General features: G+C 44.5%; 1 protein-coding gene across 2 annotated transcripts in view; it reads right to left on the reverse strand.

Moving 5' to 3' along the window:
• The window catches only part of Mfr (ferlin family C2 domain-containing myoferlin misfire), a 258,706-nt gene that overhangs the window by 26,931 nt on the left and 206,017 nt on the right, over window positions 1-25,758 (reverse strand). Inside the window, exons 16-33 of one of the 2 annotated variants that reach the window (XM_077690752.1) lie at window positions 24,360-24,574; window positions 23,631-23,739; window positions 21,924-22,077; window positions 21,426-21,546; window positions 19,515-19,615; window positions 17,904-17,991; window positions 16,539-16,655; window positions 15,042-15,194; window positions 14,325-14,360; window positions 8,040-8,214; window positions 6,702-6,826; window positions 6,078-6,212; window positions 5,689-5,841; window positions 4,698-4,835; window positions 2,710-2,871; window positions 2,051-2,255; window positions 1,438-1,514; window positions 1,195-1,332 (exon numbers count right to left, since the gene is read on the reverse strand). In XM_077690752.1, coding sequence (XP_077546878.1) covers window positions 1,195-1,332; window positions 1,438-1,514; window positions 2,051-2,255; window positions 2,710-2,871; window positions 4,698-4,835; window positions 5,689-5,841; window positions 6,078-6,212; window positions 6,702-6,826; window positions 8,040-8,214; window positions 14,325-14,360; window positions 15,042-15,194; window positions 16,539-16,655; window positions 17,904-17,991; window positions 19,515-19,615; window positions 21,426-21,546; window positions 21,924-22,077; window positions 23,631-23,739; window positions 24,360-24,574 — 2,402 coding nt within the window. The remainder of the gene's footprint in view (window positions 1-1,194; window positions 1,333-1,437; window positions 1,515-2,050; window positions 2,256-2,709; window positions 2,872-4,697; window positions 4,836-5,688; window positions 5,842-6,077; window positions 6,213-6,701; window positions 6,827-8,039; window positions 8,215-14,324; window positions 14,361-15,041; window positions 15,195-16,538; window positions 16,656-17,903; window positions 17,992-19,514; window positions 19,616-21,425; window positions 21,547-21,923; window positions 22,078-23,630; window positions 23,740-24,359; window positions 24,575-25,758) is intronic. The other variant, XM_077690753.1, reaches the window with a different exon arrangement.

The raw sequence follows: 25,758 nt of genomic DNA on the forward strand, positions 1-25,758 counted from the left end.
TGCGTTCCTGCTATACGGATATGTCAGAGGACTACATAAGTCACTGAAAAATGCTAGACATTCCACAAGAATGACCAGCAACTGTTGTTTGTTCTTGTTTGCTCTTTACAACGTTAAAAGCTGCAGACTCCAGGGACGCCAAAATTAAAGACAAGTTGAAGAAAAAGAGGTTGTGGGAATTGGGTGCGCACCTTTTAAGGGGCGAGGGGGGATGTATAAAAAGAGGAATAAAAATAAATACAGCAAGGAGAAGTAGTTGCTGTTCGGAACGGCAGCCCCCTGCCTCGCTTCTGTTACCCGACACACAAGATGATTACAAATAAAATAAATAGCGCAACAATATTAAAACGTGCACACAAAAATATTCAGTTCTCTAATTGTGTAATTTTGGAACAAATGTGTCATGCACTGATCCCACCTTGAACCAATAATGAATGTATAGACTTTAAATCACAGATCAAATCGACAGTAAATGCAGTTCATTCCAGTCAAATCAAATGGTGTTTAATAAAGCTTTAAAACTAGAGAAACTGAGCTCCCTAATTGTCTTTTTGAAGAACCATTCTTTCTATTTGTGTATGGCAGGCCCCGCAGTTATCTTAAACTGTGTGCCAAATGCACATTTTGTCGTAATTGGCATCAGAATCTCTATTCAAACGGAGTAGCTTTGCTAGGCTTGTCACTGGCTTAGAAGTGTCACTCGGGCATATAAATAAAAAGCGTCCTATTATTCCTTACTGATCAATAAATTGATTTCATTGCAGCACGTAATAGTGACTCAGTTGGTTGGGGAAGGGTGGTTGGACTACATGGGGTTAGGCAGTCTTTACACTCGAAGATTTAGGCAGGTGGCTTAAGCGAAATCGCATAAGTACGTGAATATCTTCCTGTATTAGAATACTGACGGTCCAGAGATATTCAATAGTTGGTCAATTAGTTCCACTTATTGTTTATTTTGAATAGGATGGTTTTAGATATCACTGAGGTGTGATTGTCAACGCAACGTCAAGGCGCTAGTGCTTTCAAGTTCCCATCGCCACTTCCTCAGCGTATCGCTCGTGCAACCCGAGTACTTCAATGCTTAGCATTGACTCTTTCTCAACATATCATTTGTACAACAAAGCTCGAGTTGACTGTTCCTGGTGGTCTATGTGGCCCGGAATCCCTCTGAGCGTGATAGTGACCGCGACTCACCTTGGCGGCCTGCTCGACCGAGGCAAAGTAACGGCTCCACCAGTCCCTGTTCTCCTCGTCGGGACCCTGCTCCTCGGGCGCCATCTTTTTCTTCCTCTTGTTCGCCTCGCTCTTGAGTTCCTTCTTGCTCTTAAATCCCTGTAGCCAGATATAGCGTCATGAGATAAGGTCCATGGGAAACAACCAAGCAGCCCTTTCACGTAACGCACCATGTACTGAAGTTTGCCAGAATTGTATACTCACATAGTCCAGCGTGATAAGCGTCTCCTTGCCAGCCAGAATGTTGGAGTCGGCGTCCAAGTCAATAAGGGCCCCTTCGTCTGGGGTGGCAAACAAACGAAAAGTTTCGTCTTTTATTTTAACAGCCCTCTCCGCTTAAAGTTTTGAAACCTCTCACCGACTGACTGCGATAGCAGCCGTGACCATTTTTTGAGGTGCCATGGCAATTTTTTGGGTGCCGTGACAAACTTTTTCAGAGACCGCGATAAATGCCGCGACCACTTTTTAGGTGCCGTGAACATTTTTTTGAAATGCCTTGACCATTTTTTGGGCGCCGTGAGTAAATTTTAAAAAAAACTGTGAAAATGCCGTGACCATTTTTTAGATGCCATGGCCTTTTTTAGGTGCCGTGGCCGTTTTTTTTTTGGGTGCGGTGACAACGTTTTTGGAGATTGTGATAAATGCCGTGACCATCCATTTGTTAGGCGCCGTAACAAAGGTTTTTGAATACTACGGTAGCTGCCCTGATGATTAGGTCACGGCACCTATCGCAGTCTCTAAAAATTCTCTCTCCTCATCAATAAATTATGAACACATTTCATTCTACACTGTAGATAATTAGACGAATAGTTGTTACCGATGTGCAGCGAGGAGGAGGTCTGAGAGGCGGACCGGTGGCGGTCCTTGCTGGAGCGTCCCCCCGCCGACGAGGAGGGCCGGAAGAGGAACTTGTGCAGGGAGTTGACCACGTGCGTGCCCACCAGGGTGAAGCGCCCGAAGCTGCGACAGTCGATGACTCGGATCGTCAGCGGCGGGCAGTACGTCTCTTGGTCCGGCAGCGCCTGCGCGGTAGCCACACAGTGAGACTAGAAGAGAGGCCACGGTACAAGAAGAAAAGTTTGACAATGGCCACGTCGTTCCTGCCCTTGTGGTATCGTCTATGATGTGTAAATGTTCCCAAACGTCCACCCTCAGTGTCGCTCCCTCAACTAGCCAGTACACAGTGCCGGCTGGCTGGCCAGCTCGAATCCAACCGACCAGGCTCAGCTGTTCAACCGGGCCTGCCTGGACGTTACAGCACAGAGACTCCTGGACCAATTATCCCTCCGTCGGCCCGGGGTCATGCAATAAAATGACACTAGCTTATCTTTGGTCGCACTAAAGTTTACTCTTTCTTCTGTTCCTCAAGAAACCGTCTAGAAGTGTCGATCTTCGGGTATATCCGGTTACCGAGAGGTTGTGCCAGAATCTACGCAACGTTTTAGGGGGGAGTCACCAGAGAGAATGCGCACGCACCACGTCTAGGAACTTGACGGGCGTGGAGAAGTTCGGGTTCTTCTTGCAGTTGAGGATGACGGACGACTGGAGCACGTGGCCTCCGCACTCGACGTCCACTCGCGGGTGGTCCACGGTCATGAGGTGCACGCGCTTGAGCTCGCGGAGGCCCCAGAACAGGACCTGCAGGGGGCGTAACAGGGGAGAACGAAGCGCGTAGAGGCTCAGTTTATGCGCAAGATAGCGTAATTATTGGAGTAGCCGTACATCAAAGGTGTTCCTGCGTGCATCTTTCTATAGTCGCTGATTCCGATAGAGCGTGATTGCACAACACCCTCCGTGTATTCTTCACTCGGGGCCACCAGACACTTCAACGTGGTTCGAAAAACAGCCTTCCACCCCTTTCCACAAGGATCTTTCCAACTAGCCTAATCGTACAATCGTAACCCCGTCTCGGCCGTAACAAAGCTCCATCCCAGCATCCCCCCCCCCCTTTCCAAAAAAGAGAGATAACTCTGGAATCGCCATGTCTCACGATGTACCTGCTTAGCATAAAATACTCTCTCCCTCAATCCTGGCCTTGCTTAAGTTCCACTTACCTCGTGTAATACAGTCAAACCCGTTTATAGCGAACTGCAATATGCACCGCGATTAGTTCGATATAGCCGAACCCCCCTATAACGAGCTTATTGTTACGAGTTCACAATCCGCGGGAGCCCCCCGCTCCCTCCCCAACTCCGCCCTCCACGTATGCAGAAACGAACACAGTACAATAGCCATTACCAGACCAAAATAATCCATTTATTGCAAGTATCAAAACTACTTTCCGCCTTAACTGCCCACGTTGCAAAAAAAAAAAAAACGGTGATTTTTGTTTTCACTTTCGTTTTGGCGGTTTCAACTAGCATAGCATTCTCTACACGAAACATTGTTTGCACCAGTTCGAGACCGTGTCCTCAAAAATCTAAGAAGCATTGGCGGAGCACATCGACTGCCGAAAGCGCTTCGTTATAAGCGTCGGACGGATTTCACTGGCGACATCATCCGGAACGTTGGCGAGCTCTTCCCACAGTTCACCGATGCTGCTGTCGTGGTCCGCACTCACTAACTGGGCGGGTTCCGTCGCGAGTCCCGCGCATCGGAAAAAGTTCCGGAAAGTATTGGGCGTCACGTAGCTCCGTGCGAGGCGCAATGTCTCAGTCGCGGCTCTTGCTCCGTGGTCGCGGCCAATCCGCATCTCAATCGCCGCTCCGAGATCATGCATTTCAGCGGCCGTTCTAGGCGCCCAGAGTTCGATATATAGAATGTGAACTTCGTTATTAGGAATATGTTTCCCATGTATTTCCGTAACTGAAATATTTTTGTTCGATATATAGCATAATTTGCTCTATCCGGGTTTGTTATAGCCGGGTTTGACTGTAGTTCTTATGTTGTGTAAGCTTTGAGAAAGATAGAATCCAGGTAGTAGTGTCAACCCCATTAAAAGGGGGCAAACACCGTTTAGATTTTAGATGCGACTGCATCTCATACGGCGTTGTTGTTGCCCGTCCACACCCCTCCCCCATTCTCCTTGCCGCGCGAGCTGCGCTCTCCGCAGCTCACCCCATCTCCTCTCCGATAGCGAACACTCTCTCGCGAGGGGCATTGGATAGGATTCGATTGGATTGGATTGGATTGGCTTGGCTTGGCTTGAATTGGATTTGGATTGGATTGGATTAAAGTGAATTGTGTTGGATTGTGTTGCGTCATAGCCGCGCCACGTTGCGTCATAGCCGCGGCAGGGGGTTCACGGCACGTTTCACGCAATGGGAGAATCAACCTAACGGAAACAACAACGGAACCCCCTATGCGTCGCATCTACACAGGGGTTCCCGCGAGGGGAGGTGGGAGAAATTTTGGTCCTTTTTGATTCGTCGCGAGGTTTTTGTTATCATAATAGTTCTGTGTGACACATACATAGGTTCTCAACCCCTAAACGCGTGAATGTTCGATCCGCTGCGACAGCTTACCTCTATCCTGTAGGTGGACAAGGTGGGACGTATGCCTTTGGGCACTGGGTAAACTGGTCCCCGTTCATTGGCCCGGAATACATTCTCCTTGGGCATCGGCAGTCCAGGCATGTCTTCTTTCTCATCAGAAGCCGAGAACTGGGAACGAGACGGAGTGCAGAGATGTAGGTGCTAACAATTAATTTTAAAGCACTGAAATAAGTGAAATCAGCCATCCGCATTAGAGATAACGGTTTGTTTGGCCTCTTACTACCGATTTTAACATCCCTGTTCTCTTTTGGGGCTACATTTTTAGCTTACTTTCATCATCAATCCACATGGGACTATGGGGACGAAACTTATTTTCAGAAATGATAAAAATGAATGACACCTTAACGAGCTCTGAAACCACATTTGGACTTTGAGTCACCTTATAGGGGCGTAGGAGACTTGTAACCATGTTTATTTTTCTCCCTCGGGTGTTCCATAATGTGCGTGAAATATCTTCTTCAAAACTATTCTTGTTATTAACCCTAACAAAATTTCAGCTGATTGAGGGTCTAGGCGCTTGTGAGGTGACACCACACAACACTGGACACATTGATGCCAAGAAAGCTACTGCATTGGCTACAGTCCAAAAAAGCGAGACATTTTGATACTAACTGCCGAGGGCTTTCATTCCCGAGTTAACCTAAACAAATCTAGAAGATTCAGAATAACTGCGACCTTCGCCGAAACATCGAAGCACCGCTTATCGGCCTAAATACACGTTTAAAAAAGGAGATGGGTCAAGAGTGCAGCCAGGGCAGCTTCATATTGCAAATTAATAACCTATACGTCACCGCACATGATGATGATGATGGTGATGATGAACCGCACAAAAAACTGGACGTCAAAAACGTACCTTAACCAAACTACATTTGTCATCATTTCACGCTCTTATCAATGAGGCGAAATTCGCTATAGTTGATCACCAAGAGAAAAGTGTTCTGTAGGCGGCCGTTTCGTATACCTGTAGCAGTTCAAAGGCGGCGAGCAGTTCACCCGCGTGTTCGGTTCCCCGGTAGAGGTCGTGCCATTCGAGGCACGGTGGCTGCCAGTGCATGTCGTCCTCGAACTTCACCTGGGGCCTCGAGATCGTCCTACCGATGAATTCAGACTTTCCCTGCGTGCGAGAGGAGAGCGATCGATTGATTGATTGATTGATTGATTGATTGATTGATTGATTGATTGATTGATTGATTGATTGATTGATTGATTGATTGATTGATTGATTGATTGATTGATTGATTGATTGATTGATTGATTGATTGATTTAAAATTTCATCGGTTAATTGTCCAATAATCGCGGCTATATTTTCTCTTTTCTTGCCTTCCTGTTTAGTTTAACCGTTCGCTAACCACTTTGTCCTGATCGAAGATCTCGATGACAACGACGGGAGGGTCTTCCTTGATGTCCTCTTTCCTGCCGTAGACTGTCACACTGGGGAACAGCAGCATCTCGTCCCAGGTCGGGCTTAGCGTCTCGTCGATCACCTGGAAAACGGGAATAAGAGCGTTGCGATAATGTGTACCCTCTTTAAAACAGACAAGTAAGGAGGCTTTAAACTGTGCCATCTTCTGCGCTGAACCAACTGATAAGATGTTTTTTGGCCTCCTAAATTCTTTTTACTTATAAAATGGGTTATTAACCGTTTTAGACCGAATATTTGACTTTGGAAACGGTATTTATATTATTATAATGGTTAAAATTGATCTTGTACTACTAGCGTTGCCAGTTCAATTCTTACAACGTCATTAAATATCCTTTACAATGCGAAATGTATTTGGCACACATCAACTTCGACGTATTCGCGGGCCTCTTGGCTTCCGAAAACAAAAACGACGGGATGTACAACGATATTTAAAATCAGACATCTGTCGCTGCATAAAAATAACACGTTCGGCCCTGCTTTCCAACTCGGAGCGTGAACGAATCTCCTTTTTCTACTCCACTAAGGACTAGGTCAAGCTTCGGTACTGTACCATGGTCGTTTGACTTTGGTCTCCGAACACGACCCTCGCGAATGGATCAGAGAGTCCAGACGAATCCGATCCGATGAGCGACCTGGCCTGGTACATGTGCGCCCGCAACTCGAATACGGATTTCTCTGCGAGACGGAAAACAAAGCGAAACAAAGACGACCACAGTCACAAAGACACACACGACAGAAAATTTATTTCACTGATAAAGACACTCTAACTACTGAAATCTTTAGTAGGAAACACGTGGAATGTTTCGTTGTCTGTGTAACAAGTGAACCTTCTTATAGTGATCTTGATTTATTCTAATTTTCGCTTTATTCGAGATATTTCATGGCAGGAGCTGCATTGCAGAAGGAAAACATTATTTCCACTTTCAACAGAGCCCCGCTTGCTTGTGATGAGGTCAATTAGGAGTGCCGAAGACTTCGTTATAACGAGACTTAATTGCATTTACACCCTCTGCTAAAGGACGTATCTGTATGGGTATTTTACTTAAGCTTGTCTAGAATAGTGCCAACAAATTAAAGCCATATTACTGCTTAGTAACCACACCTTATAGGGATACTTTTCGGGGCCGGGGCAAAGGAAACACACGTTTTTCTTTGTTTTTCAGTGACATTTGCACCTTGAGAGGGCTGAACGACTCGGCTTTAAGAAATACCAAGTGAGAGAATGTAGAACAAAACGTACAGTTTTTATTCAAGTAACTTTAGCATCAATCGCCCGTCTATCACGCGCTAAAAAGGACGTGCTCTTATGAAAAAAAAAAAGCTGTCAGATTTCACAGAAAGCCAAGTCAAGGCCAGAGTCACAAAAATGTCACAACGGATTCATTCCATGCTCTGAAAAGACAAGGGAACAAAAAAAAATGTGCAGAAATATATCTGCCCCAACTCTCCACCACTGGAAAAGTCAATGCGTCGTTGTTTTAATGCTGAACTCATAACTACTTAAACACCCAACGCAAGCTTGCGCATATAAACAACGCACGATAATTGTGCTTACTTCCTGCGTCTTACCCACCCACATAACTTTTGGCTACAACAGCCTTCCCCGTAGGCAAGTTTAATTGCGGCTTCTTCGGTGTTCAACGATGCTTACTCAACCACGCAGCACGCGATAAACTAAGCGGAAGTTTTTACTTCTTTCCTGCCTACAGGGGCAACGTTGCGGCCTTACCATGCACGACCCCTTTCATTTCCTTCCTTCCTTTCTTTGTCATTCTTTCTTCCTATCGCTTGTGTTGTTAGTGCTCAGATATTTATCACAGTATAGGCCAGCGTTAGAAGAGGGTGAAAATAAAAAGTGCAGGCGACAGAGCGGGCCATTGGCGCTCACCCGTGTAATGAAGCTGGGAAGGCGGCCCCTTGTCGACGTCCTCCACGTCCTTCTCGTAGCCCTCTGGCAAGCCCTTGAGCACGCAGTGCCGGTGCTTGGTTGTGCCAAGCCAGAGGTGCATGCGGAGCTTGGCTTGCACGGTCCACCGGGCGCTCTGACTTACTTTCTTGCCCGGCTGGAAGAGAGGGCCCGCAAAGGAGTAAGTTGTAAGTTGTTCCGGAAAGCTTGTGCAGTGCGCGATGGCCCTTCCGCACTGTTCCCCACTACCTCGACCCTGATCTTTTATTGTCCAGCTGAACTGTATTAGGATAGGTTTCTGTACATTTTGTGGGGTTCACACATCAAAAGTCCCAACACCACAAGTATCTTGGTTTTAGAAGTATAGAACACGCTTTAAGTTGGCAGTAGCGAAAGGCAATGAGCAGCGGCGCTACGCGCAGGAAACAGATCGAAGCCATTCGAAAGCGTAAGGCGGAAGCGGATCCGGAAGCAAATCGTGTCAAGCGGATAGGCGGCGAATCCCCCTGTGAACGCGTGGAGCAAGCAAAGCTTCTCAGGCGTTCAATCGGACGTTATGCTTTCTCACTCAGAACACTTAGCAGTGCTTAGGGTATCCTCGAACAGCCATTAGACCGTCGGTTGGTTATTCCCGATGACAGTAGTCCTTTGGTCGCTGTCGTGTCTCAATGGGGATGTGTCGGGAGCGAACAGGGAGTGGTTTACCAGTTTCGTGTTGGAGATATTTGGCTTACAATGGCACACCAATACCGCCTGACCAACCACCCGGCGAGGCACGTAAATCATTTTGACCTGATCCAGGAATATGACTGCAGTCGAAAGTTCGCCAACCAGTGTATATAATAGCGACAACAGAGCCATTGATACCTTGTTAGTAAGTGACAATAAGTGACACGATAAGTCTTTACAACAAGATTTCCCTACCACAATTTTTTAGGCTCTGTTGTTCAACCACACTTGCAGGGCGCAATGGATTTCAACTTTTTCTTCCAAGAATTATGTGGCTGGATAAATCAAACGAATGTGTCAGAGTGGGTAATATTCGAAGCGGAAATGTTTTCACCAAATTTGATTGATTGATTGATTGAGCGAGTTATTATTGATTGATTGATTGATTGATTGATTGATTGATTGATTGATTGATTGATTGATTGATTGATTGATTGATTGATTGATTGATTGTAGGGTATAACGCACCGACGCAATGCAGACGATGAGGCATTCCGAAACGGAAGGCTCCGGATTAATTTTGACCACCTGGGGATCTGTAACGTGCGCCAAAATCTCGTACATACGGGCGTTTTTGCTTTCCGCCTCCATCAGAAATGCGGCCGCCGCGCCTGGGAATCGAACCCGCGTCCTCATGCTCAGTAGCATAACGCTTTAGCCACTGAGCCACCGGGGCGGGTTCCCACGAAATTTGCTCAGAAGGAGTAGTCTCAAAAAAAAAAAACACACTCGCTTGAAGGTTTTCTTTTTTTTCTTAACGCATCAAAGTGTCGCAAAAGCTACACCGACGCCAACTAAAAGAGCTACTACTCGCATTAAATAAATTTTTGGTGCTCTTTAGCCATAGTCGACCTTGGGCTATCAACAACCAATCGTCATGATCAAAGTATTGTTATCCGCCTGATCTCAAACTTCAGTTCAATTGCGTAGCCTGTAATCTGTGCTCTGTTTCATCACACGACTATGTGTTGTGAAAATTGGATTGGATGAATTTTTGTTGAAAGTGACTGCTTCCACCCGCCGTGATGGCTTGGTGGCTGAATCGGGAGACACATGTGCGTCCGAGAAATCCGGTTTCCGACGCGGCGCGGCAAAATATCTAGCACAATGAATGCGCGCGCTAGCGGCCGACGCGGCGGGTCATCTAGCAACCAAACCGGTTCTGTAGGTGGGGACGCGTGCAGAGACGCGAGCTTTTCCGCCCATGTGTTCCACACTTAAACCCCGTTCTACATGGTGCAATTTTCCCTGCGAATTCGCAGATGCGGTGCCGCTCGTGCGGCAAAGCGGTCTTTTTTGTTGCTGTGGCAAAGTGCCAATTGTTTGGAACGGTCGAGCAACCCCCGCGCCGTAGAGGGGCCGGACCTGCGGCCAATAAGAACAAAGCTAGGTGAACGTCTAGGCCACGGCCTCCGCGATCGGCTGCCGGCGGCGCGCCGTTGCTCCGGCCGTCCCAATCGCCCGGAGAGAGCGTAATTCCGAAGAGGCCGTTTCGCCGTTTTCCGCCGCACCGCGGCGCGCGGAGCCGATGGTTGAAACGAAAGCCGGGTATGCTGCAACGCTTCTCGAAATGGCGTTTCGTCAACTTTCGCGCTTCGTATCGCAATAAAAAGAAAGCATAGATGCAAAGCGACTCATACAACTTGATAATAATGAATTTATTTTACCTACGATTGCAGCTATGCGACTTCTTTAACACGTGCCGCATGATGCCTTCGACACACGGACAATATTCCCTACTACCAATGGAAAATTTCTGGTGCCTAAATAACGTTCGGTTCGCTAAAAGGTGATTATTTTTTAGGTATTTCTTATCCAGGCTTACGTACTTTATATAATCTGCATGGTCAATGCAGTTCAGTAGAGCGCGGGGCGCGATCGCGTCATACGCACGACGGATGGCTGCGCCAGCTGCGCTCTTATCTGGCCTTCGAATTAATGCCTGTTGGGTGAAAGCACCCGTGACATTTTTAGGATTAACACGTTTAAAGAGTATTACATTGAGCGATAGCCTCAAAGATATGGCAATCTGTTCTACACATCGCAACAAATAAAACAACTTGAAGTCCGATGCACCCCGATTTCGTTGTATTCTTAAACGCATTTCGGCGACGACAGGCAAGCCCAATTTTCCCTATTTTGGACCCAAGACTAAATGAGGACATTGAAATTTTCAATTACTGATATCGAAGCCCATCCATGTGTAAAGCAATGATGACAGGTTTCATGTTTGCTTTGGACATTTACACACTGCAGCTGTTTTCAGATGCCCGTTCTTCCACACGAAAATATGCGAGACTTGTCCGTATGAAAAAAAAAAAAAGGGTGGCGACAACAATGTTTGCAAAATCATTTAAATTTGACAGCGCACAACCTGCATAAAACTCCTCGTAAGATTTTCTGCGTTTTGGGGGCCAACCGAATGCTTGTAATGCTGCTTTCTTTAGATAGGACAGTGTGTCTTTCGTTTAAAGAAAACTGCATAAAGAAGGAATAACACCATCGTAAACGGCGGCTAATTGTTAGCTGAGTTGCACGCCGCAAAAAGCGAATATAAATTGTAATCTCGTAAATTAAAAAAAAGGGCATGTGTGTATGAATATAATCAATAGGCTGCATAACAGGCGTTTCTTGGACGAGGTATCAAGCAAAAATATACAAATGTTCAACTTCTAAAAATAACTGGCAAAATCAAACACGGCGCCAATATAAAAATGCAACCACTGCGCTCGATTGTCCATAACCTACCCTATGCGGAAATAAAAATATAACTGCTGTTCCAACAAGCAAGCACCCGATAATTCTGTAGCCGAGAAGTTTTCGCACCCAAACATCCGCGCACCTGAATGTCCGCACGGAAATGTCCTGCACCGATCAAGCGCAGCAATCACAGCGCGATTAACTTTTCAGTGCTGTTCCTCGAAGCTTCTGAGACGAGCGGACTTCATGACCCGGTAGTACGGTTTGTCAGCTCAACAAAAATAAAGCTGCAACACAGTTACGCGAATTCCGGCCGTGAAAACACGCAGCAACTCAGGCCCCACAAAGCCGGCCAGGAGAGTCGGTGCAAGCTGCCGAACCATCGGCTAACACCGCCACCTCGCGGCGCGTTGCGGAGTTAGCCAAATTACATGTTTTTGCTGGGGGACGCGCCGAATGGGACGGCCGGAGCAACGGCGCGCCGCCGGCAGCCGATCGCGGAGGCCGTGTCTAGGCATCTCTGGTTGCACGCTTAGCAACTAGATGGCGTTGCTTGTCTAAGCGCGGCATAAGCGCGGGCGCACCAAAACAACCAAAACAAACGCACGCGCGTTCACAACACGATGTCGCGCGCCGTTTTAATGAATGCTTAATCGGTGTCCCTGCAAGTGGCGGACATCACAGCAGGAACGAAGTACAGAAGAACCCAAGAAGAACTATCAGAGGTAAACCGAGGTGTCCTAGGCACGCACAAAAAGCGAACCCAGGGTGGCTTGCTGTGTATGTCTTCTCTGCTATGTGTGCGTATATTGCTAAATAATTGGCAATTGTTGTACGAAACCGCAAATAAACTCATATTTAATGCAATGCAGTTTAAAGAAACTTGCCCAGGAAGTAAAATAAACCCCCTTTTTTTAAATCACAAAAAGATTTGCTACAAACAACGTTCCTCTGAAATACGAATCTTGCGACATTCGCAGGCCATGTAGACAACTATTCCAGGCATTGCGAACTTCGCAAGTGTGAATGTTCGTTCCACCGAATTCACAGACGAAAAACGCACCACGTAGAACGGGCTTAAGGCATTGTGCTCCTGAGCCCAAAGGACGCAGGTTCGATTCCTGCCACGGTGACCCCCTTTTCGATGGAGGCGAAAAGCGAAAGCGCCCGTGTATTCGAGATTTCGGCGCACTTTAAAGATCCCCAGGTGGTCAAAATTAATCCAGAGCTTTCAAATACAGCGCGCCTCGTAACCAGCCGTTGCTTCGGCACGTTAAATCCCACAATCAATCAAAGGGAATGCGTCTCGTGAAATAAATGTCATGTCTCTTTATTACAAGGAAACTATTTTACTGCGACACACGGACGACGACTATTGACGACTCTTGAGTATACTAATTCTTATGTAATGGCGTCGGGCCTTCAATGACGAAAGAAATGAAATCAAATGAGTGCCAAGGCGGTGAAGCTAAGCAGTCGAGGCGGTTTTGCAGTAAAAACAAGTTTGCTGGTCCGGTACGGGCTTAAATGATTATGTTTACGTTTTGAAAGAAGTGTATCGGTTTTCCCGTTTGCATATGGTTTTGGCGAGTAACATAATATTCTTTGAAAAAGTCAAGTCATTATTAGAGGTATATCTCCCTCTTCTCTCCCAAGACCTCCTTTTTTTGCCACAAATTGGGTTTGCTATAAACCGACCATCTTTTCCTGGTTTGTTTGCTTCACGTTTTTTTTACTTTAATGCTTGTTAGTTGGTTGAGAGTGTCCAGTTCGTCTTTCAGCAATTATGGGCACTTTATCGCGGCTGCGTTTAAGTGCAATCCCTTTCTGCCTCTTATGCATCCGGATGATTTCTTTCTCATGTTCGCACAACACCGCGTTATGTATCAGCCAGCCAGACGACAGCTAATTTAATAAGGCAGTTTGAAGTTAACAGCCAGAAATTTTCGATGAGCGAAGCACTTGAATGCCTTTAAAAAGCTCTGGATAAAGTTTCTCTGAAGCTATACCCATTATTATTACCCATAGTGCAAGACGATATGCTACCATTAGCCAGAAGCTGAGAGCGTAGAGCGTGATGGTGATTCACTTATGCCTTTTGGAAAACATATATAGGTTCTTTTGTGGTGTTATTTGTTTGCCTATGGCAAAAAAAGCAAAGTGTTGTTATTAGTTTCTCCGCATTTCATAAAGTATGTCTTATTCGAGTTTTGCTTACAGGTAATCCAAAATAACATGAAACATTTCTGCCGACTGCTCACAATTAACTAAAAAAAGAGGCGTCATTTGTCAGGGCGCATTGTGAATGATAAATTGAAGTGTAGGCTCCGGAAAAGTTTCTACGCAATTTAATAATGGTTCTCTCTTTACCTTAGCGAACGCTTTCATACAAATAATGGGTTTGCGTAGTTTAGAGGCAAAAGAAATCCTGCAGAGACTTGGAGGAACATTTTTTTAGTTTTATTATATATTTTTTGAAACTTTGACAAATGAGTACACTCCATATTTTGAACACATGCTTGGATTCTCCAGTTCTCCGGTGAGGTGCAGGTTGATTTTGCCTTTAAACGTACAGTACAAGCTATCAATAACGTTAATAGGGCCGCGCGCGTATGCTAAGGAGGTTAGGGTTAAGGCGTTAACAAACAAAACTCGAGAACAAAACTTGTGAACGTGAACATACGCCATAACGGGAAAAAAGTAAAAAGGCATGAGCTCTGGTGCCAGCGGTGTGCATACTACGCGTGCCAAGTAGCGTTGGAAACAAAACAGGTTCAAACAGGGCATGTGCGCATTCTACAGGTGCAGTGATTGGCTGTGCTTGCTTGGTGTCCATACCTTGAAATAGCGATAATCGTCGCCGATACCTTTGTCCTAAACGAAGAAATTTTTTGGGCGAATCAGAATGCAGCAGCTGTAAATCTGGTACAAGCTAGGCAGTAGTACGAAAGTTTTATTAAGCCACGAAATAGGGAGTGGTAGAGCATGATTAGGTTTCTATTTAGTGCCTTGTAATTGTGTTAGTTTAACATAGCGCTTGGCCTTCACGTTTGAATTGGTTGAAAATTTGGGTAGCGTAGGCTGTCGTTCTTGTTTGATAGACATAAGTGATTTGTTATTACAACAGCAGGAGTTCGACAAAACAGAAAAAAAAAATGAATAAATTTTGTCCGTGCCAACAACACAAGGCTAGTTGAGCCTATTTATTAGCAACAACAAAAACACAAATAATGCGCATAATGTATTTATATTGCCAAATAAATATTGATACATAAATAGGTTTTCTAGAAACAAAACGTTATTGAATACTAGAAAGTATTCATTCTGTTGCTAAGATCATTAGTTTGAGATGCCTTCGAATAAATTGCCATTTTATTTCAGCCAGAACTTTAGACGCAACGAATGCTAAGTATCTTGCGGGAGTTTTCGCTCATGTTCTTGTTCAATACAAATGAAGTGACGATTGCTGTTCCCGGCTACTTTTTGTTGTTGTTCCCATCAAGGCATGCGCACAATTCTGCTAATAAGCTTGCAAAGCATTCTCTCTCTCCTCACCTTTAGAAAAAGCGTTTGGACCTTTCCACAAAATTTTCCGTTCTCCTCTTCGACGATAGAGTAGATAAGATCTCTCGCTGGAATTCGGTGGTATGCAACTCTTTTACCCCCGCTGATCATCCACACGAAGACGTCAGGTAGAGAGTGTTGGGGCTGCATAAGAAAAGTTGTACCTAGCAGAGCTCACAAGGAAAGAAATCCTTCATAGCCGATCAACATTTATCGCAAAGCGCGTGCATCTTTCTCTCTGAGTGAGTAATTTCTTGCTAACACTGGCAGCGGGTTAGGTATCCCCCCCTAACTTGCAGATATACTAGCTTTAGCAGGTGTAACACGCAATCTTGGCTAGAAACGGCAATCCTAAATGAGTTGTTTTGAAAGTATTCAAACTGAATGGGGTTTTTCATGCACCAGTTCTGTAAACGTCAACCATTTATTACTCTCCAAAACCACTTAATAGAACGTTGTAGCATACCGTTATCGTGTTTACGTTACCCTCTATCGTATTTGCGGAAGTCGACTGCGCATGCGCGACGAGTTACCGCGAACTGTAACTTACCGGCACAGCCTTTACCGTCGCCACCGCGCTTCCCGAGCAGACCATCTCGTCTTGATTACACCAAACGCGCTTGATGCTTGGTACAGTCGATGAAAGTAATTTTAGTTGATGTTTATTACATTTGTTTTGGTAAATGATGCTCACCAGTACGACAAACTTTTTTTTTTTTTTGCATGGGCGAGCAAAATGGCCGCCCCTACTCATGCTAAGCCTCGCCCGCCTCAAATAGTTCCAATAAGTTTCTGAGCTCGTAAAGCGCTTTTACGCCTCCAAAATTGGGCTGGGAAAAGTAGTGTTTTTTTTTCAACATATATTTAACCATTTCATGCCGAAATATTTCGCGCATGCATAAATTCGTTTATCTTGATTCCAACTGCACTGTGTAGATGGGGCTACCTACATCACGTTTTCTTTTTGAAAGCTCTACAGGTGATGGCTACGGTATTCTCAAAACAAATAATGTTATTGTGAACGCCTCATCCGAAAAGTCAAACATTCAAGCTACTTTAAACGAAATCAAATAACTGTGAGCAACTAAATTATGCGTGATTTGCTTCGATGCTAATCCGTCCGATGTCGCTACGTGAACCACGGTGGCCGGTAAGCCAGAATACGCTAACTGCAAAGGGTATGCTGAAATGTGTCCTTCCGTTTTCAGCGGTAAACGGAAACTCCGGCTTCTGGTAACAAGGTAGATGGTAACGCGAACACGGTAACAATATGTTAAAACTGTTTAATAAACCTAGGCGTACTGTAAAAAGAAAGGACAGCCCTGCTTTACGTAGTGGGATGCTTAGAGCACTTCAAATATGCCACCAATTCAGGATTAATTTTTATTATGGTGGTTATCTAATACGTTCTGCATATGAAGAATTGGTTACGAACATTTCGCTCTGCCGCGTGAAGAAGGAATCTGCGCTGCACATAGAAATACGTACGTCGTCCACAAGGTCACTGAGCTTCTGCAGAAGCCCATTCGTGCTTCGTAGTTTCTCTTTGAAGGAGTTTTTCGTAACTAGGGCTTTCATGGTGCGTGCCATTGTTCCCACGTGATCCTGTATTAAAAAAAAACGAAATTAAAAATTTAAGGAAGTAAAATGGGGGACAAAAGAAAAAGGCAAGGAAGTGTACGAGGAGCTTTGCAGGGTGAGCTGCCCTACGATGCAGTGAGTGTGCGATCATATCGAACGGAGAGCATGGAAAACACGGCAAATATAGTGGGGTGAACGCCAACATTATTTCTATGCGCACTGGAAGCGCTCACAGAAGGCGATATTACATTTAGAAAATATAGGTAAAGTCCAGTCATTGAATCTAGTGTAGATCGCAGTATTTGCACGAAACCTCATTTAACACTACTCTGGAGTCTTGCTGGAATCATGCACGCGATTATTTTTTATCTATTTACAATACTGTCAGTCTCTACTGAGAACGTAGAAGTTGGCACACTGTACAGATACAAAAAACGGTCACCACGTCAACTATTAAGAAAAATATATATCTCATATGCGAAAAGGAAACGTCCACCCTCCCAAATTTTTAATAATATCGCAAGGGCGACGACCGTTTTCCATGCCAGCGCCAGTAAGTATACTAGAGAGGAAACTGCACCTGCGAATCCATGGCGTCGTGGAGGGTTATGGGTGATGAGCTTAGAATATTTCGGTGATGAGCTTAGAATATTTCTGCGTCCCTCTAAGCGGTCTGTACTGAATCAATTCGGCATTCACTGTTTTTACTCCACTCCTGCCTCAGTTCCGCTACATGAACCTTACTTACTAACCTTATTTACGATCTTATTATCCGGAGTAAAAAAGACCTCCTCAGATTTTAATAAACAGAACTCTTATTTGAGAGCTCAAGCGTCCTTTGAATAAAAATTTGTTCATTTTTTTCTGAAGAAGGTAAGGCAGCAAAGGGAAACAAACTTCTACCCGCTCGCTATGCATGATCCAAATTTAACTCTTGATGCACTATATGTTCCTACCTCACGAGAAGAAAAAAGAAGGAACAGTTAATGAATTCTTTTCGTCCTTTGGTGGAAACGTACTTAGTCCAGGAAGCCTTTTCTTTTGCTAAAGATTGCTTCAAGCCCCTGTTATGTACGAGTCACATGAAGAGGAGAGGTAAGCAGTAATCCCAAACTTCGCTTTTCGTTGCTCCATGCTAAAACACCCTTTTCAATGACAGGAATATTTCCAAGATTACACTCTTACAATATCTTTCGATCCCGAACAGGTTCGAGCCTGCCTTTTACCAAGGTGTCCATTGCAATTCGGAGTAAAAAGAAAACCACAGCTCACGATTTCACGCTGACAGTGCTTCAGTCGTTCTTTGTCCAGCTTAGTCTTCCCAGTGGGACCTTGGCATTTCGCTTGGTGAAGATAGCGACTGGAAAAAAAAACAGTTAAAGAACAAAATCCCTTATTTTGAGATAGTTTAGCGGAGAGGCCTAACGCAACGAAAAGCACAAGACAAAAAAGTATGACGACAGAACAGCTTGAATGACAAAAGCGTACGCAGACAAAAATCCCCTCAAAGAAACAGCTGGAATTTCTGTCAAACTAAACACAGCGACATGGGAAAATCTGCACAAAGGTTTTTGTGACTACAGTGGTATTTTATCGACGTGTCATGGAGGAATGACCATGGTGGATAATTTTCTGCGAGGAAAGGAAAAAAGTTGCTGTCCCCCTGAAATGTGGTCGTACGGCTACAAAGGAAAGCTCTACAGCTTCTTTACAAACTTCGCAGTTGAAGAAAACTTTGTCCTTATCTTGGAGCAGCCGCAAATGTCATAAGCGGCGGCAACTACCTGAAGCGGCCGCAAATAACGTGTTTTTTTTAACTCTACCTTTGAGAATTTAACGCGCCGATACTATACCCGGGCTATGAAGCGCGCCATAGTGAAGGGCGTGTTTTTTTTAAATAGCACTTAGGGACCTTCAGTGTGCGCCGAAATGTCTAGACAGGGGCGGTTTCACTTTTCGCCGCCATTTGAAAAGCGTCTTCCGAGTCCGGGATCGATCCCGCGTCCTTGGACTAAGCGTCCTATCGTCTTCGCCCCTAAGCCGCCGAGTTTGGTTAAAATGAGCGCTCGTCCCGTCGTCTTTCTGTGTCCTTATTTAAATTCGTGCTGTAGATATTTTTAAAATGAAATACAGCCTCGCCCTTGAGTACACCTTGTTGGTTAAAATGTCATTCTTGTAAAACTGGTCAACATATTCCTCGATTACGTAACTCTCGCTATTAGGACACTGCCCCTCGTGGCTAAGTTCGAAGTCCGAGCGCGTAAACCCGAATAGCTTTCATTGGTGAGTATGGGGACTGGTTCACAACCCTTGCTGCTCTGACTTCGTTATCGGTGGTCATTCACGCTAAAGAAGTAACGTCCATTGATGCCGCATCAAAGCGAACACTGTGTGAATGAAACGCTTGTATCTAATGCAATAAGCTTTGATTGATTGATTGATTGATTGATTGATTGATTGATTGATTGATTGATTGATTGATTGATTGATTGATTGATTGATTGATTGATTGATTGATCGATCGATCGATTGATTGATTGATTGATTGATTGATTGATTGATTGATTGATTGATTGATTGATTGATTGATTGATTGATTGATTGATTGATTGATTGATTGATTGATTGATTGATTGATTGATCGATTGATTGATTGATTGATCGATCGATCGATCGATCACACGGGGCGTTTTTGCTTTTCGCCTCCATCAGAAAAGCGACCGCCGCGGCTGGGAATCGAAGCAACAATCTTTGTAGCCGTGCTGCTTTAATCCTGGGTTGTTCCGACCATTTTGACGTGCACGCACGCGTCAGACGCACCATGCATTCAAAGAATAGGTCTTTCTTCATCATCCTCCGAATCCATGCTTATTCATCACCTACTTGCATCCGTTGGCGAGCTCTTCGAGCACTCCTCTCAGCCGACGGTCGGTGTGTGATTTTTCAAGACGCACCATTTCTTGAATGTCTGCGAGGCCTGCTTCCTAGAGAAAGGAAACAGTGCGGCATAACATTGACCTAATTGGCCTCAAAAGATAAAATCCTCATTCAAATATTCTGACAGACTGTGTTTTTCGTGCGGTCTCAGTGAAATTTGTTTTAAATGCTGCTTATATTTCCATACATTATCTTACGTTTTCCTTCGTCCCCATAAGAACCATTTCCGCGAAATCGTACGCCACTCAAAATGTTGAATGTAGGCGTGAGATATTAAGGCGTCGATTCTGAAAGGGTTTGTAACTGTGACAATCAATTGCCAATCCGCCGGAAGAGTAGGCTTTTCTCCCATTGTCTCATTCGTGCCATAGGAGAAATAGACAGTATAAATTGAATTTGGCTAGAACTTCATCGTTACCTGTTTTCATTTTCAGGTGCCCTTTTTTTTTTTACTTGTCAGAGCAGAGAAAAGTGGTAGTTGTTTCTAGTGGCTTTTAATGACATCAGCTTCGTCGCGCGTAAATTTCCGCCACGTTCCACAACTAAAGTAGAAATCGCAATCACTGCGGCCATCGCCGCCTTCGCTTGACGAAGCGGGCAGTGAATACTACGGGGAGGCGGTAGTCACAGTCGCTTGCAGCGTCCGTCACCTTAAGGCAAAGGAACGATCAGTTTAGGTGTTTCCTCAAGAAACATGGAATAATTGTCCGGCCAATTGTTTTCCTGTTTCGCCTGTTTTGTGTCGATGTTACCGAGTTCAAGTTTAGTTGCAAGTAAAAAAAAATTAGCTGCGCGTCTGCTCACTTCGTTGTCAATGTCGTTTCTAGACGACAATCGTCTGGAACCCCTGTCATATAAATCAATTCATGTTTACCGAGCTACACTGCTCCACTATGAGGCCTTTCTCCAAGCGCGGTCCACGCGCCATCTACTAGAATCTTTCATTACTGTTAAAGAACCGGTAATGCCGCCAGGAGCTATAGTGGCGCTGGGAACATCTTTCTTTTGTGCAGTAAATGTAGTATTTTATTTGCTATCGCAGATGTCATACATCCATGTATTTTTTTAAAAGAAAGGAACACTGCAAATACCACTTCTGTATTTATTTTGTTCCTCAGATCTCTGTAATGTTTTGTTTTTGTTCAGCAATGTTGACAGGTATGAACATTGCCTCCAGATATAGATGCTTGGGAATGGTTGTCGGTATATAAATGTCTTGCTCAACATCTAACTTTCGCCGCGTGGCTGAATCGAGGGACAGACAGACATGGAGACAGACCAAACTTTCTGCGTTCAAGTCGCCCAAAAAAGGCCATCGTCTTTATAAACAAGTTCTGGGAAACATTTCTCACGCGAGAATTGAGATAGCTCACTTCTTAAAGTCTGTCAACGTTCCAGGTTTGTGAACGCCTGACTAGGGAATGCCGTTGTACCATCGCTGCTTCATTGCGAAATGTTGAAGGAAACGCGAGCGGTTATGTTCGACGCAATCCCTGCCCTAAGCGACAAACGGAAAGTAGCATGAGCTTAGGCATAGGTTTAGTAACCAATAGTTTGTGACTTATTTGCCCTGCTATGTGCGAATAACATTTATACGTTTGCGGCGTGTCATTAGCAAATGTAGTGATACGATGTAGTGGGAACAAGATGTCATGCAGGTGAGCTCTTTTGCGCTCGTGTCCTCTTCACTTCTGCGAGGAGCACGCGCATAAAAAATTACACCGGAAAGCTGCCACTGTTTTCTCAAAATGTTCTCGCTGCCGAAGAGGACGCTTGTAGTTATTTGCGTTGCAACAGCCATTTTCTTATGCCTTCCTAAAGAGTTTGATTCACCTGTTTGAACAAAAATTTTCTTACCAACTTTTCTTTGACCCTGAGGATCATATTGGAGTTGAACAATCGTCTCCGATAATCCTGCCACGTGCTTTTCACCCATAGGCACGGCTTGTTGTCACCATATGGCAAGTGGTAGTAATACCTAAAAAGCGAAAGGAGAAATAACAGAATACATTTACGTACAACTTCACTTTGAAAATGTACAGAAAGCATTTTTTGTCTAAATCATTCCTTCTGCATTGCAGCCTGGCGAACTCAAACTGCTAAACAATTGTACAGATAAATGTGAGTAGACTATATCTTTCTTTATAAATAGTTAGAACTTATAATAAGAATCGGGTTTGTGTGGTAATGCTCCGGGTGCGATTAACTGAATTTATGAGAAGCAGGGCCGCTCCTGTACATCGCCGTTACTATTTATTCAGGGAGACCAGGTTTGTGCTTTACAAGTGCAACCAGCCTCAATTCCTTTTCCGCCAGAGAAAGGCTTCATAAGATTATCGCGAGTGGTTTGCTTACCTGTCCGACGTGACCGGCTTGACGGGCTGGCTGGTGGAGTGGCAAATGACAGGGTCCACGACCACAGTCTCCAGGGAGGCATCCGCACTGGCGGCAGACTCGAGCGAGTCGTCTTTCCACTTGCTGGCACCATCCAGGGTGTTCCCTGAGTTGCCTGCGGTATACGTCCAGCAATCACGCGAGATGAAACCAGCCCTAATTAAACGCACGTGGTGAAAAACCGTGCGTTACAAAATGCGGGGTGATAGCCTTTGATCGAGGCACATGCCATACGCATTATCGTGTGAGGTGGTGCCTCTCAGAAATAGTGCGGACTCAAACTTTACCACCAATTTTCTCCTCCTCCGGACCTTTCTTTTTCTCGTTTTCTCCACGTGACAAGCTTCCATCACAGGGTGAATTTGCGGACAGTTTCTTTTTATAAAAATCCGGCAGTACAGTTGCGAGTCCGATTGCCAAAAAAAAAATACACTTCACGTCTGCAACCAGAAACTCGCTCATCGACACCTCAACATGTGGCTGAAAGAAAAAAAAGCACATTCGAGGATACCGAGGATCCACACAGCACATCCGGCGGCTTTCCGTGTAACTAGTACTGATGGACGTATTACGTTTATTGACGCGTTTCAAACGTGCCTATCGTGCGTCAAAAGCTCTTATGGAACAACTTACAAAACACTATTCTTTACCAGATTTCGTAAATACATAAAACCATTTGTGCACAACACCATCATTGTCATGATCGTCGTCACCGTATTCATATGAATACGATCTCACCACCAGTTTAACCCTTTCAGCCCTGATTTTTTTATTTAAAGCAATACAGTGTTTTCTGTGTGTTTTCCTAAATTTTAGGGTCCCATAAGCCCACAAATGAAACATAGAGCTGGAAGTAAAAGCAATAACAGATTTATTAATGAGGCAATTCATTAAGACATCTGGCAATTAAAACTTTTATGTAGAGCAATGACATCCATTTTGCACATTCTCCTAAACGTTATGACTACATGAACCTACAAACAAAAAATCAGCTTCGTAGTGCACGTATTCAGAGATTTACATCCTTGGGAATAAAAGTGAGACCACCATTTGTTTTTTTTCAGTCTCAATGTCGTAATTCTGACTTCACCGGAGCTATTTCTTTTTTGTAGTGAGTAGCTCCAATAAAATTAAACAACAGGGAAATCTATCGTGATAGAAATCATTGAAGGACAATTCCCCCAAACAATTAGCATTTTGGTTTCGTTCTCTACGCGCTAGAGGAGCTTTAATGCGATAGCGTCAGTGGACACCACAACGGCCGAAAGGGTTAAAAAGTCATTCTCTCTGTCTCTGTCTCTCTCACAATCTTCATACTTTATGAAGTGACCGCATGAGAAAAGGCAGATTAAAAGACGCAAGGTGCACCTGTTTCTGTTTATTTCTTTATCACCTGACCGGCGCAGGAAGAGAGCCATGTTTAAGAAATAATGACGCCGGCACTGTGTTCGCCGGCCTCGCCGTCAACCTCATGGGTTAGACGTCCGTAATTCCGTGTGTTATCACCAGCTCACGCTGGATTTTCATCCCGTGGTGGTACCAGCGTCATTGCTTTTTTTGTTAGTATTGTTGTTTTTTTGTGCGTGCTGTTTACGGTAAATTTTACGGAATGTAATTTTTTTACGCATCCCAAAACGTGTGAACTTCAATTGAGCTTTGTTGCCTTACCTATGCTGAGCTCAAAGTAGATAGGCTTCTCTCCAATTTTTCGGTCAATCATTGAAGCTTCCAAAATTGCCCCGAATAGAAGAAAGTTTTCGTTCTTTGCGTACGATGCCTGCAAAGATAGAGAAAGAACAAATGCGAGAAGGAAGAATGGGCAACGAAGCATAAGAACATAATGTGCTTAGATTTTCTATGTTCTCCAAAGTCATACGCTTAGTGTCTTGCAATATCAACATTTTATTTGTAAAAGCAAATTGCAGAGCATTCCATACGCACCAGTTAACCGGAGTGTTCCACAAAACAATGTTATCTCCGAGTAAATTAAGGTATGTCTTGACGTATATTAATTTTGAAGTTATTTAGACGCGTCTACGTAGTGCAACATGCAAGACAAGCAGCAATCATCACATCCGAAATTGGCCTACATACACTTCACGATCCTCAAAGTCTCATTGGACGCCCAGTGTGTTGTTTCTTTATGGCTTAAAATACACAGCAAAACTGCGATATCGAAATGTTAATACATATTTCAGATACAAACACATTCGTGAATGTATAGGTCTCTACCGTTTTGATTAGACCTTCAAACAGAACACTAAGCGTGACAATATATACTGCCGCCAATTTCTTGCTCCTGCGCTCTAAACCTTCTGTCACACCAGAAAGAACGCGTAACACTCAAGTCAAAATAAATTTCAGTTCAGGGCCAATGCGGAATCGTGTACCAAGTACCTCATTGACGGGTGACGTCGGCTCCAGATCGACGCTGGATTGCGTAATGTCGAGTGCATCGAATATCTCCGTCCGCACCGCGATGAGTAGCCGGCCCCTGTACATAACCCCTTCTCCGAGGCCGTCGTTGAGTGGTGCGTGCTCTTCAAAAAGCGAGTTCTCACGCGTGGAGCCATACAGGTAGACAAACGAAGGGCCGAACGTGGGGAGAAAGCCTGCGAAGATTAATTGCAAAAGATTGCAATTATAACGCAGTCGACTCTCCCTAACTATTAACGTGATGTCCTCTCTAACTGTTAGTCAAGCGCAAGGATCAAACAACCAATTCTGAAATACATAGACATATATATGAACAATACGAATATGTCTAATCGAGTTTACCCGCAAAATATAATGAACTTAGTGTTAATGACGCCTGGCTTTCGATGCTCCATCCCGAGAGACATGAACCGCGCCTTAATTATCTTTACGCCAGAACGAATTACTGCAACTACCGCAGGCTTTGGAGATTCAGGACATAGAAAGCGCGTGTTTACATTTTTAAAGGGGCCATGCAGGCAAAATACAAGTTTGACTTATTCGAAAGATTTGGTGTTTTAAAGTGCCCTCAGCGCTTTTCCGGCAGCAATAGAGTGATGCTTTATACATTGAAAAATTAATCAATTTAAGTTAAAATTTTGATTCTCCCGCCAAATCGTGCGTTTCGTGACGTCTATCATGACGTGACATGGACAGGTCTTCAAGCGAAATTCAGGTGCACTGTTAAGTCTGCAGCGGACTGCGGAGCCTTGTTTACCATCAGTCCTCCTAGATGGCGCCACCATACTGCTCCGCACCGCTATTCGTATTTGCTTTGTTTTTGACCGTATTTGCATCTGGCTTGTTTCTTTTAAGGTAGGTAGTAATCGTTTCGTGAAACGTGGGGTATTTTCGAGACATGGGGCTACGTAAGACGATGTCTCTTAAGCCAATCGGGCAGTGTCGTCCGAGACAACCCCGAAGAGCCGCACTGCTCTGCAGCTATAACAAGCACAGTGCGTGTAGTACCAACAGCAGTACGCACTGGTTCTTCTATGTATACGTGCACTTTCGTATCTTCTATTATTTCACCCCACCATTCTTACTGCTATAAAATTAATATGCATTACGCTTAGGCGAAAACTGCTCGTTCTAGAAACTTATAAGCCCTGCCTAACTTGCGTTTACTTTTGCCGGCTTCAGCCAATCGTACTGCTGTGCACATGACGTCATATGTGCTAGTGCGGAAATAAGCTAGTGGGTCGCATAGCCATTCCTTTCTTCCCTAATTATGTAGCTTATTTGAGTGACGTTTGATTAAATTGGTGTCAGTATGATACTAACGAGGCAATATTTCGAATGAACCAAACTTCGTCTTTTT

Source organism: Haemaphysalis longicornis, unplaced genomic scaffold (assembly GCF_048455015.1).
Source record: "Haemaphysalis longicornis isolate Haplotype H1 unplaced genomic scaffold, Haemaphysalis longicornis Haplotype H1 scaffold_10, whole genome shotgun sequence".
Taxonomy (NCBI): Eukaryota; Metazoa; Arthropoda; class Arachnida; order Ixodida; family Ixodidae; genus Haemaphysalis; species Haemaphysalis longicornis.